The sequence below is a fragment of the Vipera berus genome (assembly GCF_964194415.1).
Source record: "Vipera berus genome assembly, chromosome: 2".
NCBI lineage: Eukaryota > Metazoa > Chordata > Lepidosauria > Squamata > Viperidae > Vipera > Vipera berus.
In genome coordinates this window covers 245,486,499-245,502,735 of record NC_138203.1, presented here as the reverse complement: position 1 = coordinate 245,502,735, position 16,237 = coordinate 245,486,499, and the positions used below count along the sequence as shown (strand labels likewise).

Here is a 16,237-nt window from a genome sequence, read left to right as displayed (position 1 = left end):
AAAGGTCGGGGACCTCTGATCTGGAACCTGGGTCTTTCCAATCCTAGTCCAGCATTTTAACACATGTCCTATGCAAATTCCTCCATAATTGCTAACTTTTTATTATCAGGTGTAATCACAGAAAACCTATACTGTAATCCTGTTCAGCAACTGGCACCCAAGATCTGCATGCATAATCTTGGTAACACTTCCTATGGACTTTGAAGAATCAAGATGGGAAGAGTATTGACACTTCAGAACTGTGATGTAAGAGAACACTTCTGAAAATACACAGTTGTTCCTTTTTAGCTTAATAAAGATAATTTTGTGCTGTAGGTGAGGAATAGGTGTTAGATTTTAAGATATTTGTAAGCTGGTATTCTAAAGTAACTTGAGTTTCTATAAGTTTAGAAACAAGCGTATATTCCTTGTAAGAAAAGTTAATTAGCCAGGTGTTTTTGGTGAAACAATATATTCACATAAGCCTGTAAAAAGGATGGAAAGCTGGACTAATAGATGGAAATTAATTGGCATATATGTGTATATATAATTGCACAACACACATTTTTGCCAGGGAGAAGACAGAAGAGAAATATGCTTCCCAAACATAAATGAAGTGATAAATCTTCATAAGCAAATGTAGAAGAATGTTTGTGTGACAAACGTATGGAATGAAGTACAAAAGAGAACAATACATTGTTATTTTTTTTCTAATATTCCTTATAAAAAGAGCTTATGTTGATATAGTTTATGAAAATCTGATTTTAATGGTACTTTAATTCCAAAACAGCAATATTTGGGGGCCTAATTAGTATGTGTACAAATTACATCAAACTAAGAGATAGTAATAGTCCAACACTCGCTACACTGAAAAATATCTTGTAGGTAGAATGAATGGAACAGATGTTACAAAGATATATTTCTTAGCAGTATTATATACAGTGAAAAATATTTTTTTCTTCCAGCAAGAAAACCAACTTGATGTTTTTATGTATATTCTGCTGTAAGATGCAGTTGTGTATGCCATGAATTTGTACTGTTGCAAATGGGAGTACAAAAGCTAAAATAAATCTTTTGACACACATAAAATAATATATCTTTTTGAGATGTAGAGTCACCATGTTGAAAATAATATTTGATTTTTAATGCAGCATTATTACATAGCACTTCAGCTAACAGAGATTTAGTACAAGATCAATTTACTCTATATTTGTATCAATAATGAAATATATTTTTTTCCAATTTTCAAATGAACATTTCTTCCTCATATTCTGGGGGTATAAATTAAGTAGAATACTTCCTGTAAATTACAATTTAGCTGCATGAACAGTTTGTTATCATTTAAAGATGAGAGAAAATATATTCTTCAGGTTAATTTATTCTTGAAGAGACAAGCTATAAAAAACAAACTTTGTATATGTTATTATAGCACAAGATTTGTATTCTTTTAATAGCGTATGTCATTAGTAATTTAATAAATGTATATTTAGGAACTGTATCATTAATTTTGATTTGATGATCTTAAATCTACCAATGTTTTCTTTGGCAGTAGAAATCCTCCAGAAGCTGCATTGTATTCAAATAAAAATGCATACATTTCAGAAAGAATAATTCTGGGTAAAACTATTAGACTTTCTATACCTGGAACACATTTTTGAATTTCATGATATTTTTTATAGTTCTGCTTTTTCTTAAAAAAAAAAAGTTCCATCCTTGTTTCTTAAGAATTAATGCTTAATTATGCTATTTAGCTCCTGTTTAGGCTTTATATAATTGCATTATATAATTGCATTGCTCAATCAATCGAAAGGTTTATATACTATTATTATTATTATTAATAATTTTATTTGTATACCGCCCTTCTCCCGAAGGACTCAGGGCGGTGAACAGGGCAGTACATGTTAAAAGACAAAATACAAAAATTAAAAGAGATTAAACAAAATGCCCACAACTCTTACAATAGGTTAAAACACATTAAAAGTAATAAAACCCAACCCCATCCCATCAGGCCAGGCCAGCTTGTTGGAAGAGATAAGTCTTTAGATCGTGCCGGAAGGAGCGGAGGTCGGGCGCCATCCGGAGCTCAACCAGAAGATGGTTCCATAAATCAGGCGTGCCCACAGAGAACGCCCTCCCCCTGGGGGCCACCAGTCGGCATTCTTTGACCGGTGGCACCCTGAGGAGGCCCTCTCTGTGGGAGCGTACTGGGCGGAGGGAAGTTGATGCTGGTAAAAATGCATTGGTAAAAATCACCCCATCTTTTAAATTAACAGATAGTCTAATGCCAATGCTTTTACATTATTTTTTGATAATTCTTTGCATAAATGGCATCAGGTTGCTATACCTCGGGTTTCAAATTCATTGAAAGAGAAATAAAATGCAACTGCAATTCCTTCTCTCCTTGCCCACTTGCTTTTTAGAAATTGGTAATGGAGGATTGGGGATAATTAAGAAAATGATGGCATGAGGATTATTTGCAAGTTGGCTAAACAAATTAACCAAAGTGATCTGTGAAGATTGTTGAATTATCCAATATATTGAAAAAAACCACATTTCTTTGTGATGATTATTCTTTCAAACTTTTCTTTATATACAATGCTTCTACCTTTGTGATGTAATATTCTTGAACATTCTCATTTATCAATCCAATTATGCCAGTATAGCTATATAATATGCTAATTGGGTGGAAAGTGCACAATCCCACCTTGTTAAGGTAAAGTAGATTAGGAAAAGCTATTTAATATTTGCTCAGTTATCTACTACAGAGAGCCCCAGTTTCTTCCTGTTTATGATGAGACAAAAGTGCCTAAGAATGCTGTGTGATGCACATTGAATTATGTTCAAATGAAAAGGCACTAGCATTAAATCTTCCTTCAAGAAAGATAACAACAATTAGTATTTAGAACTATGAACTGTATTCGACTTTGATCTAGTAACCTGAGGGGAGGGGAGGATTTTAATAATGCTTAGTTTTGTTTCTTTTTTTCTTTTTATTTTTTTTGCACACTGGAGGAAGTGATTGTAATATGGAGGTTATGGAAATACTAAGAAACTGTATTTTCTGAGCATTCTTTGAAAGAATTGTTAACAATTTCTCAACTGCACTGTATTCAGTATGGACCACTGCAATTATTTTAAAATGTTAATTCCCTTCCAAAGTATCTCCTACCAGTAAGTTCCTAGGCCCATAGATTATAGAATAACTGATGAAATTCTTGGCTCGCTGACATGAGACTTTGTCCTGGGGGGAAATGAAATGATTGGCCATAGTTTCCCATGGCAAAATCAACTAATATATAGCTGCATATGCCACACAGGCTTACTTTTCCCATGATTTTTAAATTCTTATATTGTTCCCATTGAGAACTGGAATAGAAATCAATTTGGTTATGTAGAAAGTCCTTGAAAGGATTTATTATTTCTTATCTTTCTAATATGGCTTGGTGAAGCTTAATTTGCTAAAGGCCATTTAGCAAAGGGTTGTTGGAAAAAGCAATGTTTGCAAGTTTACTGGTTGCTCTCTTTGGATGGCTGTGCATCATAATGGTTACAGTTAAAAATACAGAAGTTGTTATTAATTACGCCACCAAGCCAGTAAAAAGCCTCCAAATAGACCTGACACTCCCCCACGAGCCTCCCAAATAGGAACAAAGTCGGTATGGTAACAATCCAACAAAATGATCTAACAAAAGTAATAGCATAGAAGCACGTTACATTATGGAGAAATTAATGAAAGCGCCTTTGGGAATCAAGCCAGGACTGGTTTATTATGATATTGCTTTCTACAATGGCCCATTAGATTCTCTCTATTGCTATTACCCCTAGCAGTATTCAGATATAAAGGCAATCTGTTTTTGAAAATTGGAAATTGCATATATCTATCTTGAGTAACCACTGTTAATGGACTAGTCTTTGAAATTCAATTCCGCTTTGTCATATAAATAAGTGGTGATCACCTCATCTTGTGTTATCTTCCATAGTGTATACAGTTTAGAAAAAAAATACTTGAATGGATGGTCTTAATCCTGTGCCTTTACATTCACACATACAGTTGGAAACTCTTAACTAGTTATGACATTGCTCTTTAACTAATGTTGTAGTCTCAAAATGGTTTATTGCGGGCACACATTTCTGCATTCCATTTTGCCAGAAATTATTGTTATCAAATCAAACTTTTTTTATTGTCAAAGACCAGTATAAGGGGAGGGAGGTGTAAGGTATTTAAAACCATAAAAAACGTAAAACACAAAAATAAAATTACATAACCTCCAAAAAACAATCTAAAAAGTAGGGTAAAAATAAATGGGCATAAAATTTAACAAAGCATAAAGTACAAAAAATTCAAAAATACAATAAATCTAATACAAAAAACATTTTAGAATAACTGTCTAATGTGGTCATTAAAACTGCATTTGTTGTAGGTCATCTTCTGATATATTTTAAATGCTGCTATGCAGAATCTGGCAACACTGAATGTTGTAGCAGGGTTGGTATCTGAGAGCAGTAGGCATGTGTAGAATTGTCCTGTATGCCCTGGGTATTTATTTAGTAATGGGAAAATTAGGCTAATACAAATGTTTCTGTAATACAGGCACTGGAAAAGTATATGTTCTGTTGTTTCTATGTTTCCAAAGTTACAGAGGCATAGGGTCTCTGCATAGGGAATCTTCCTGTATCGGCCTTCAAGGACAGCTGAGGGGAGGGCATGACATTATACCAGAGTAAAGGCACTGTGTGGTTAGTTACTTCAAGAATGGTTACATATGCCATAGGACGGGGGTGTCAAACTGCTGGCCCACGGGCCGGATGCGTTACGCAGAAGCCGCACCCACCCCATTGCCGGCAATGGCAAAACAGTCCTGATATGTTGCGCAACATCATGTGATGTCGTGAGTTTGACATGTTTGCCATAGGAGAAGCAGAATACCTGTTGGGTTCATTGGAGGTTAGGTTAGAGACCTGGTTAGGTCTAATTGGTGCTCTTGTTTTTGCTACACGCTGGCCTGATCATATCCCATGCTGAGTAGAAGACCTGGAGAGAATCCTAAGGATGAAATCTTATTTGTCACCTATATTTTTCTATTTGGACTGAAAATCCTCCCTCATAGTTAGTGGGGCAAGGCCAAGAAGGAAAAAAGGATGGTTTAAGCCAGTAGTTTACTAGGTCTTATCTCTACTTTCATGAGGCCTATCTCTAGCCTCAAAGTACTGCTAGAGACACATTTTGGGGCTTGAAGAGCCAATCTTAAGAATTTGGACTGAACAAGTTCTAATGGGGCAAAGTTGGAGAAAGGCTTCCGTAGAAAACCTGTGGCTATTGGCTTGGCTTCAAAAAATTTGAGCTTCAGGAATGTAATGGCCAGTGCTTTTTTTGTATAAGAAAAAGGTGCCTGAACTCACACATGTCATACAACCCGCCTTGTCTACTCTACAAGGTTCCATCCAAAAAAGGTGCCGGAACTCCGTTCTGAGCGTTCTATGAGAAAAAAAGCCCTGGTAATGGCCACCTCTTGTATTAAGGAATTTAAGGATTATTGTTAAAATTCTGAGTTGGATGCTATTTTTCAGCATTAGTAGAATAGTCCTTTCTGTAAAACCTCTATTTCCTGAAAAGAAAGGAGTTTCAGTTTAACAGTATTTACACTGCAAATAACTGACTGTATTGAGGTACATACTGCTTCAAATATGAACTGACAATGTTTCACCCTTCATTGAATATTCTTGCTAGGCTTCTTCTGGCAGAAGACGAAGATTAACAAATGAGTTTCCAGAGCATGGTTTGTTTCTTCCATAATAAGCCAGAACTGGAAACCATGTCTTAAGGTGCTTGCTTATTTCCTGAAATTTTCTGAGACCCTTCCAAGCAATATCTTATGGTTAATCATTTGTAGATACCAATCTGTTATTTTACTATAACTAATTTCACTATTAGTCATACAAATATGTTCATGTATGATGCTTGCTAGCCAGGTGGAGCTTTTTAACCAAGATGCCAGCTTTTTGAAATCACATATTTTAATATTCCAGCATAATTTGATGGAGCATTGCTTTTTTCTGCTCTGTTGAACAGACTTGGTTTGAAAGAAAATGTTGAAAATTGCTTTCAAGATACCAAATGCTTTCTGAATCAAAGTAGAATTGCTAATTTCCTAATTCACTGGATGCAGTTTATTTTTCAGGCAAAGTAGTGATAATAAAGATTGTAATGAGAATGAGTCTTATATAATATGGTTTCCATAGTTTCAATACTACCATACTTGCTAGATAGTTGGGAAACACCTCTTTTGTAGAACTTGTATGCATGTTCTGTGGTTGACATGTAGTTCCTTGTCTCAAGAATTTTAAGGAAAATCATCTAGCACTTTTAAAAAAAATCACAAACATATTTGGTACAGTATAAGGAACTGTATATGAAATTGTTTTATTTACAGATCATTGCCATAGAATCATCAACAAAATAAGAAGTAGAATAATAACTACTTCATACATCAGGCAGGCCAAGAATAGTCAGATCTCTTAAGCACAATACACAATTTTTCAAATAAGAATTCCTTAAGGCAATTTTATTAATCTTTGCAAACGGAGACCTATTTTCAAATATTATCATAGCAAAGAATATCCTTTACTATTGCTTTATCTTTACTCTTAACAGGTATCCATACATCTGTGTATAACCAGATTTTCAAATCCATTGCCAGATCACCATTGATAAAATATATAACTGTATAACAGTTGTAGATGTCTGGATTTATTAAGGCACATTCTAAACTCCTAAATAGAATAAAAGTCTTCAAGTTTCTAATTCAATTTGATTTTCATCAGCTGCTTGCTACAATATTTAATCCAATTTACTGTCTGGCATTATTATTGATTGTGTAATTATATCCATTCATAAAAATGCATATCTATTTCTGCAAAATGTTTGTCAGCTAAAAATTGCAGATCTACTTTGTTAAGTTTTCATTGGATGTCTATGGTATATTTATTTCTATGATGTATTTCTAAATTGGTCTTTTTCCAGTAGAGTCATTGGTAAATTAGACTTGGCTATGTAAACTGGCATCTTCATTTTAATTAGAAAATCCTGGATAAGAAGAGACTTATTATAGAAAGCCAAAACTGTATTTATAGATGTAATCAGACTCCAATATGTTTAAGACCCGCCCCCCATTTATTTATAATGTCTTTTCTACTGTTTTATGCTGTACACACCTTAAGCAGTTCTTTGCAATTACATTTAACAAACAAGAAATGTGAAATTAATCTGTTAGCATGCAATAGATTTAATTTCTTTGTACAATTAATGCCTAGCCATATAGAATATATAGGAATATTGCACAACATACTACTAAAGAACATTTTTCCTAGGTAGAACTAGGTAGATAGAACTCAGTTAACTTGTAAAGGATGAGGTAAAGATTGTTGAGTCAATCTTGACTCTTGGTAAGTATGCAAATATAGTTTTCCTCTAACATGATGGAATCAAATCATTGGTTTGATTTTCCAATCTAGTCAACAGCACTGTTATTTTTCTCTCATTCATAGATCAAAATATTATCATATATTAGGCAGATATCCCTGCTTACCTTGTTCAGTATCAACCAAGGTCAGCTAACTAACTGCTGCTTGCCTAAAACAATGAATATTTTGGAGAAAAAAAATTCACAATATAATAGCACGATATATGGTACACAATGGTATGTAAATATTAATGGGAACAATATTTATCCTAAATCATGCTGTGTTTCTGTTTTACTGTATAGCTAATGCAGTATAACTAACATTAATATAGCAAGAATCATTTTTATTCTATAAATATAAAAATGAAAATCAACAATCTAAATAAAATTGCATCTGAATTATTTTCATAAGGAGAGTGAAATCAATTGTACTAAAACTAATGAGATTTGAAAAAACAAAAAAGTATTTTGTTTTTATCAAAAGCCCAACTGATTCATCACTATCTTACTGATTATTCTGAAGAAAAATATATGTACAGAGGAAAATAATTTGCTTATTTACTTTTTTGTAATCAATTTATATGGCTACCCATCTTAACAAGCAACTCTGGGAAATGAACAGCGTAAAAATAAAATAAAATAAAAACAATGTCTTAAGCATTACAAAAATTAAAATATAAAGCAACTGAGAAATATTAAATCCCACATCACTGTAACAATCAAGAAGTAACTCTGTGAAGACACTCAGGGCCCAAGCATAGAACCAGGTCTTTTAGGCCTTCAAAATTGTCATGGACATCCTAGTTGTTTATGAAACTCTGAGAATCTGTTTGAGTTGTACTTGTAATGAGCATAAGCTACTAGTGAACACAAAATACTGCTATTCTATGCTTTGGGTAAGGAACTACAGACTCTGTTATACATTTTTACAAAGTTTTTTCAGTAAAATATGCTAGTTGCATCTTGTTATGCTTTTAAAATGGATAATTATTGACTATAATAATTATTGACTAACCTAGAACTTGCATTTGGTGAATAAAAACATGTAGATATGCTCCAGATATTGCATCTGGCCACATAGTAAAAACCATGTTATGTACTTTGAGGCTCCTCTATCAAGTGATGCAAAAAAAAAACTTGGTAAAGTATCTTGTCAGAGGGTTTTTTTTTTTAATTCACTACTTTGGATTCTGATTTAAACTCTGCATTTCAAAAAAAATATATTTAAAAAATGCAGCCATTTAATGGTCAATTCTGTACATTTAAATCATTAACAGGTTTTAAATAATTTTGTATTAAATATTGTCTGCATGCAGAAAGGTACTAGTATTTAAACTAAATAAACTATATAGGGTAAAGAAAGATCTTAATGTTGAAAATTGTGAATTGAAATTTATTTATTTTTCTTTTCAGACATACTGCTTTATAGTGACAGAAGCAACTTAAAGAGAATAGAAGAAATAAGATCAGTGAAAAATCATTGGAATATTTATTGTTCATAAAGAGAATCTTCCATTCTTTGGATGCCCAAACGTTTAAAACAAAAACTTTTGATTTCTTATGCTGTCAAGCTATATTTGATCTGCTCTTGTGATTAATAAGGAGAAACTAGAAGAAAACAATATGGCTCATATTAGTTTCACTTTAAAGATTTGCCAGCTGGCACTGGGACTGCTCATAAATTCATTTCAAGCAACATCCATACAAAACAATGAATGCCCACAATTGTGTGTCTGTGAAATAAGACCCTGGTTTACTCCTCAGTCAACCTACAGGGAAGCTCCAACAGTTGACTGCAATGATCTTCGTTTAACAAAAATCCCCAGTAGCCTTTTCAGTGATACTCAAGTACTTCTCTTACAAAGCAACAATATTGCCAAGACCACAGATGAACTCCAGCAACTTTTCAATTTAACAGAGTTGGATTTTTCACAAAATAATTTCACTAGCATAAAAGATGTGGGATTATCAAATCTTTCTCAGTTAACTACTTTACACTTGGAGGAAAATCAGATCACAGAGATGACAGACTATTGCCTACAAGACCTGTGCAATCTACAGGAACTTTATATCAACCATAATCAAATCAGTACAATTTCTGCAAATGCATTCTCAGGCTTGAAGAATCTTCTAAGACTTCATCTTAATTCCAATAAATTAAAAGTTATTGATAGTCGTTGGTTTGATTCTACACCTAACTTGGAAATTTTGATGATTGGAGAAAATCCTGTGATTGGAATACTAGATATGAACTTCAAATCACTGTCAAATTTAAGAAGTCTAGTTCTGGCTGGAATGTATTTGACTGACATTCCTGGAAATGCTTTAGTGGGCTTGGATAGTCTTGAAAGTCTCTCATTTTATGATAACAGATTGGCTAAAGTTCCTCAGCTTGCACTTGAGAAAGTCCCAAATTTAAAATTTTTAGATCTTAACAAAAACCCAATCCATAAAATTCAAGAAGGAGATTTCAGAAACATGCTTCGGTTGAAAGAACTTGGGATCAACAACATGGGAGAGCTGGTGTCTGTTGATAGGTATGCACTAGACAATCTTCCTGAACTTACAAAGCTTGAAGCAACCAATAACCCAAAGTTATCTTACATACATCGTTTAGCATTTCGGAATGTTCCTGCTTTGGAAAGCTTGATGCTTAATAATAATGCCTTGAATGCGGTCTACCAAAAAACAGTAGAATCCCTTCCAAATTTGCGGGAGATTAGTATTCACACTAATCCACTCAGGTGTGACTGTGTCATTCACTGGATCAACTCAAACAAGACCAATATTCGTTTCATGGAACCCTTATCAATGTTTTGTGCTACGCCACCAGAATACAGAGGACAACAAGTAAAGGAGGTATTAGTACAGGATTCTAGTGAACAGTGTCTTCCAATGATTTCACATGATACTTTCCCAAACCATTTGAATTTAGACATTGGCATGACTGTCTTTTTGGATTGTCGGGCTATGGCAGAACCTGAGCCTGAGATTTATTGGGTTACTCCACTTGGGAATAAAATAACTATGGAAACTCTTTCAGACAAATATAAGATTAGTAGTGAAGGCACACTGGAAATATCAAGTATTCAGATGGAGGATTCAGGAAGATACACATGTGTAGCTCAAAATATAGAAGGTGCAGATACAAGAGTGGCTACTATAAGAGTGAACGGAACACTTCTCGATGGTGCTCAGGTGCTGAAAATTTATGTCAAGCAAGCGGAGTCTCATTCCATCCTAGTTTCTTGGAAAGCTAACTCTAATGTTATGACATCTAACTTAAAGTGGTCGTCTGCAACTATGAAGATTGATAACCCACACATTACATACACCGCAAGGGTCCCAGTTGATGTGCACGAATACAATCTCACCCATTTACAACCCTCCACAGATTATGAAGTCTGTCTCACAGTGTCCAATATCCACCAGCAAACTCAGAAGTCTTGTGTAAATGTTACTACAAAAAATGCAGCATTTGCCCTTGATATTACTGACCAAGAAACAAGCACAGCCCTGGCTGCAGTCATGGGATGCATGTTTGCTGTTATTAGTCTTGCCTCTGTTTCTGTATACGTTGCAAAAAGGTTTAAAAGGAAAAACTATCATCATTCATTGAAAAAATATATGCAAAAGACCTCTTCTATTCCCTTGAATGAACTGTATCCTCCACTTATTAATCTCTGGGAAGGTGACTGTGAAAAAGAAAAGGAAGGCTTGGCAGAAACCAAGCCAACTCAAGTGGACACATCCAGAAGCTATTACATGTGGTAACTCAGATGATATTTTGCTTCTGGTAGTAAGGAGCACAAAGACTTTTTTGCTTTATTCTGCAAAAGTGACAAGTTTGAAGACTTTTGTATTTTCTGACTTTGCTAGTTTTGTGGCAGAGTGGTGAGGATAGGTGGATATTTCAATTTTTTTTAGTATAGCGTATCGCAATTGTTTTCACACAAAAATGGCAGCTTCACCTAGCTTCCAATTTTTTTAGTTGTGCTTTAACCAAGTTGATCTAACTATTCAAAAAATTAAAGGCCGAGATTGTCCTTTGATTTTTCAAGTCGCTTGATCCCCTTTCTTCTGAAGCCATCAACAGGAAGTACAGTATCCTACAAAATCTTAATGATTCCAACTTGAAAATACATTAAACCAGCTTTGTCATAATCTGGTCTAAGGACTCTTTCAAACTTGAGATAAGATGACAAGATTTTGAACAATTTTAGTTGGCTGTACTGTAATGTTGTATCAACTGATTTGAATGTTTTTGACTATGAACAATTCATTTTTTTCTTTTTTAATAGTTGAATAAACTTAGGTAAAGCTAACAAAACAATTAAAATATGTACACTTTTTCAATGTAACAAACTAAATGTTAATTATCTTTTATTATATTTAGTAGAAACTTTAAATAATGTAGTTTTTTTCTCTGTAATCCACCAACACCTGGCATAGAATGAAGATGAGTACAATAAATTATAGTTTTGTTGTTTGTTTTTTAGAAGAGTTGCAATAATGTATCCTTAATTTGCATCACCAGTTTTTATGATGATTTATGTTTTGACATAAAATATATTCAATCTTCTGTAAAATGATACCTCTCTAAGGTCAGATTCGTTTTTTTTAAAAAAAATCCCTTATTGAATATAAATTTATTCATACCATTTATATATTAAAGGTAGAAATATTGATGGTCATCAGAAATATGTCTGCTGAAGAAAAAGTTTAGCTTTTATATATTTTTTTTATTTTAATTCCATTTATATCCCGCCCTTCTCCGAAGACTCAGGGCGGCTTACAAGCTTAGCAGTAGCCTTCATTCTATGTATATGCCTGCTTATTAGGGCTTTCACACACACACCCCAAGCGGCATTATTACAAAGTCAGCTTAATTGCCCCCAACAATCTGGGTCCTCATTTTACCTACCTCGGAAGGATGGAAGGCTGAGTCAACCTTGAGCCTCGTGGGACGCGAACCTGCAATAATTGCAGGCAGCTGGTGTTACTTAAGGAGGCATTAGCCCACTGCTCCACCAAGGCTCTTATGTCAACTTCATAATAGTTGTGCTTACAGAAAGACATTTTTGCTTACTTTCTAAAATATATGAAGCATGAAATACCACAGAAGTTACCCTTGTCATTAAGGTAAGTTAAAAAGAGAATTGGATCCACCTGTATTTTTTAGCACTGCAGTCTTAAGTATATTTTTTAAGCCACACGCCCATTGATATCTGCAGCAAATGTGGTCAACTCTTAGTTCTTCCTTAGGTTGCTCATGAATTAATTGCTCCCAATAAGGATCTTAAAGAACTTACTTATTTTTTATTGTTTCTTTGTGAGAACTGGCTATTTTACTTCTGCTTTTTGTTCTTCAGCCAATTAGTATAAGTGATCTGTTTTCTTATTCTAGAACTGCTGCAAGAAATTTTGATGAGTTTTTGGAAAGCTGAGCTTTTTGAAAGTCCAGTTAAAGAGCTCCTACTTTAACATGACTTTTAAAAACTATCTATATTGTTATTAAAGTCAAATGAAAAGACAGGAAGGAGGTTCTGAGTCAAGTCCAGTCAATTTTGTTCTGTCCATAGTCCAAAATTTCTATTATTTTTTAAGCAGCTGCCCTTTTCAATATTTATTATGAAACAGCCATATAAATCATGGAGGTTATGAATTAGTTTTGAGTTCCATAATCATAGTTGCATTGGCAAAATTAGATGCTGAAAGTCTATACCCATTCAGCTCTTGCTTATTTATAACTCCTAACATTTTTACAAAGCTCCAATAGCTGTAAGATGTAATTGAGCAACATCTACAGTAGTGAAACAAAATTTGTGTTGTTTCAAACCTGGAACAAATTATGTTCTTCAAGATCTTCTGAAACCTTTCAGATCAGCCACAATACAGCCGAAATAAAATGCAGAGCACTTTGATTACTCCAGATTTTCCATAAAACAAAATTAGGAGTTATGGAATAATTTTATGGGGCAAGTAGGACATGGTTGGTGTGCTTTGCCCTTATTCCCCATAGCATTTCCTAGTATATGAACACTGTATATTTTCTCATGTGCTGCACTCATTCATGTTCATTGGCCCCAATTTACCTAGGTTCAGTCCTGTATGTGGGGGGAAAAACAGATTTGTTCAACTGCGACATGGAATAAATGGAATAGGTATCCACCTGTCCTTCTATGGAACCAAAGAATAACGACCCTGACCTATGCAGATGAAAATGTGTCTGGATTCTTAGAGCAAATTCTTGTGTGGACAGAAACAATTATTTTGTGATTTGCTAATTCAACAGGACTATTTTCTACATATATAAATAAAAGTTTGAGTCTTTTTTGTGGTAGAACCAGCCTATGACTCTATGATATGGTTAGATTGGTGTTTTTTTTTTGGCAAAAATAATAAACTCTTGCAGCAGCATTGATATTAGCCTTCTGCACTCCGAAGTCCATTTTTTCATTCTTTGAGAAAATAACCTCCGTCTACTGCAGATTTTATGCTGTCGCTTAGCAAGTGACTGGTTAATGCCTTATGTATGTTTTGTTTCAGATTATTTTTCCTTTTTAATCTTTCAACTTATTTATTTGGAAGTGCTTTCCCTTGGGGACCCTAACCATGGATGAATATGTCAATGTGATTCAGATCAAGCACAAGCTACACAGCCAGAGGAGTTTGACGTTAACCTTCAGTATAATCTACCTTGCTGCATTTTTTGCTTTAAATGAATGACAGTTATTTCCCACAGTGCCATTCAAATGTATTTTACAGAGTGTGACTAGCTAAGCAAGATTAGGCCAAATGTTTCAATTTTTTTACACTTTTTGTTCTGAATGTTCTTAAGCCAATTAAAATCTAATTTCCCCCTTTGTAAAAGCAAATGAACATTGACACAAGAGTGTCACAAATGACAGTTGCATGCTGAACAATAAGTTGAATATTGAGTTATGCAGTATGACTACTGGCTGTTAAATAATGCTTTGAGAAATAATGTTATGTGCTGCATAAAAAAGCATGCAAACATTTTGCCTGAGTTTAGATCTAATTCAGGAAATAGTTTTACTAAGCCAGCTCAAAGTTACAAATAGTAAGCAAAGCTTTCGCTGATTTCTGACCCATCCCAAGCAATCATCCACTACAACTTTGATTATACTTCCCATCAGTGAGTGGACTAAACCCATCAGGTCCTACGAACTAAGAATAACACGTGGAGTTGTTTAAGAGGAGTGTTCTTTATTGTTCTTCACCTACAGACAGAATATTTCCAGACCAAAGCAACTATTTGTAGTATATCTAGGGAGGAGTCATTGTAACCCTCTACCTACCAGTCAAACTGACCACACCTTCCATTCTCTGTTGCCTCTTTGCTCTTTGGAAAACAGCCCCTATCTTCTGAGAATCCCAACTATATTCCACTGCAAAACCCTTTTGAGAGCAGATTGTTAATGAATTTGATCTTTGCCGCACACAACTAAGTGATATCAAACATTTTAAATTACTACACACTATTCCTCTCAGCTACAGCATGTCAAGGTAATCCAGTGATTTCAATCCATACTGTCTGAACCAAACGTTACGTCAAGATACCTGCCAGATAGAGAATTAAAATAAACTCGTAATTCTGTTAATTCTCTTTCTTCCCTAAACATGTGAAATTCAAAATAACGATAGGTGCTGGTCTCTGCACATACTGCCCCCAGCTTTAATAATGTATTAACTGCCTAATCATACTGGCAGTTAACAACACATACATTACATAGAATCAAACATGAAAATTTTCTCCACACAAATCCAAAATTCACCCACCACCAAATACACTACAGTAGTGTACTGTCGTGACTGCCCTCTGAAATACTGTACAGGAGACTTCATCTGAACTTATGCAGACCAGGTGTTCTGTAGGATACATTGCGTGACAGCCAACACACTGTCACATAATGTCAATTGGGAACATAAACACAAAGGCTTCTTTGACTTGTGCTTGGCAATAACAGTCAATGAGTGGCTGGCCTTGAAAATCTAAATTGAAATAAATCAATACCACTGCCACAAGCACACCACTAGAGTTATATCAAGGTTTCCTCATCTTTAAATGAGTTGGTGCATTATGTACCAATTGCAGCTTCTGGATACTTTTCAAAGGTAGGCTCATGGGCAGGTGATGAGGGTGTAGATAACTGTTGCCAGGGCGCAATGTTCCAGGAAAGACTGCAATGGCACACCAGCTGATCTGAGCAAAGCCCCCTTAGCCATGCCCCTTCCCTGCCTATCTAGCAAGACAAGAAGCAAAGCTTTAGGATGCTGGACTTTGCTCTTCACGTTCAGCAAACTGTTAGACAAACATTTGATCAGCAGAATCTATAACAGTTTAGGGAAATTTAGTTTCCTCCAGATAATACAGAGAAAGTTACAGTAGTAAAATCTGGGTAAAAGTAGAAAAATCCATGATGCAATCCCCCCAAAAAGGTTGCTTTGCTTCCTGCATGTATTTCCATTGTTCCCACTGTCTTCTTTTATGCCTTTGACCTATGCTGAGAATAACTCTAAATATTTCTCTCCAGATATCTTTATGCCTCTTTACTATTCTACATTGTATTATACCATCTATGTGATAAATATATGGAATTAATCTAGGGAGAACAGGTAGTGAAGTTCTGCCCACTAGTAACCATTGATTGTGACTAATGGAGAAACTGATTTTGACACAAATATTGAATGTGTATTTTACAGGTCAGGCAGCAAAGAAAGCTACATTTTTAGCATCTCTTTCCAAGTTAATTATGGATTAACTTGGGTGATAA

General features: G+C 34.6%; 1 protein-coding gene across 1 annotated transcript; it reads left to right on the top strand.

The window, feature by feature from the left end:
• Nucleotides 1-9,062: 9,062 nt before the first annotated feature.
• LRRN1 (leucine rich repeat neuronal 1) lies at nucleotides 9,063-11,536 on the top strand (the record flags this gene model as incomplete). Its single annotated transcript, XM_081315624.1, has 1 exon — nucleotides 9,063-11,536. One exon carries the CDS (start codon nucleotides 9,063-9,065, stop codon nucleotides 11,211-11,213), a length of 2,151 nt encoding a protein of 716 aa, XP_081171750.1. The 3' UTR covers nucleotides 11,214-11,536.
• Between the last annotated feature and the right edge of the window lie 4,701 nt (nucleotides 11,537-16,237).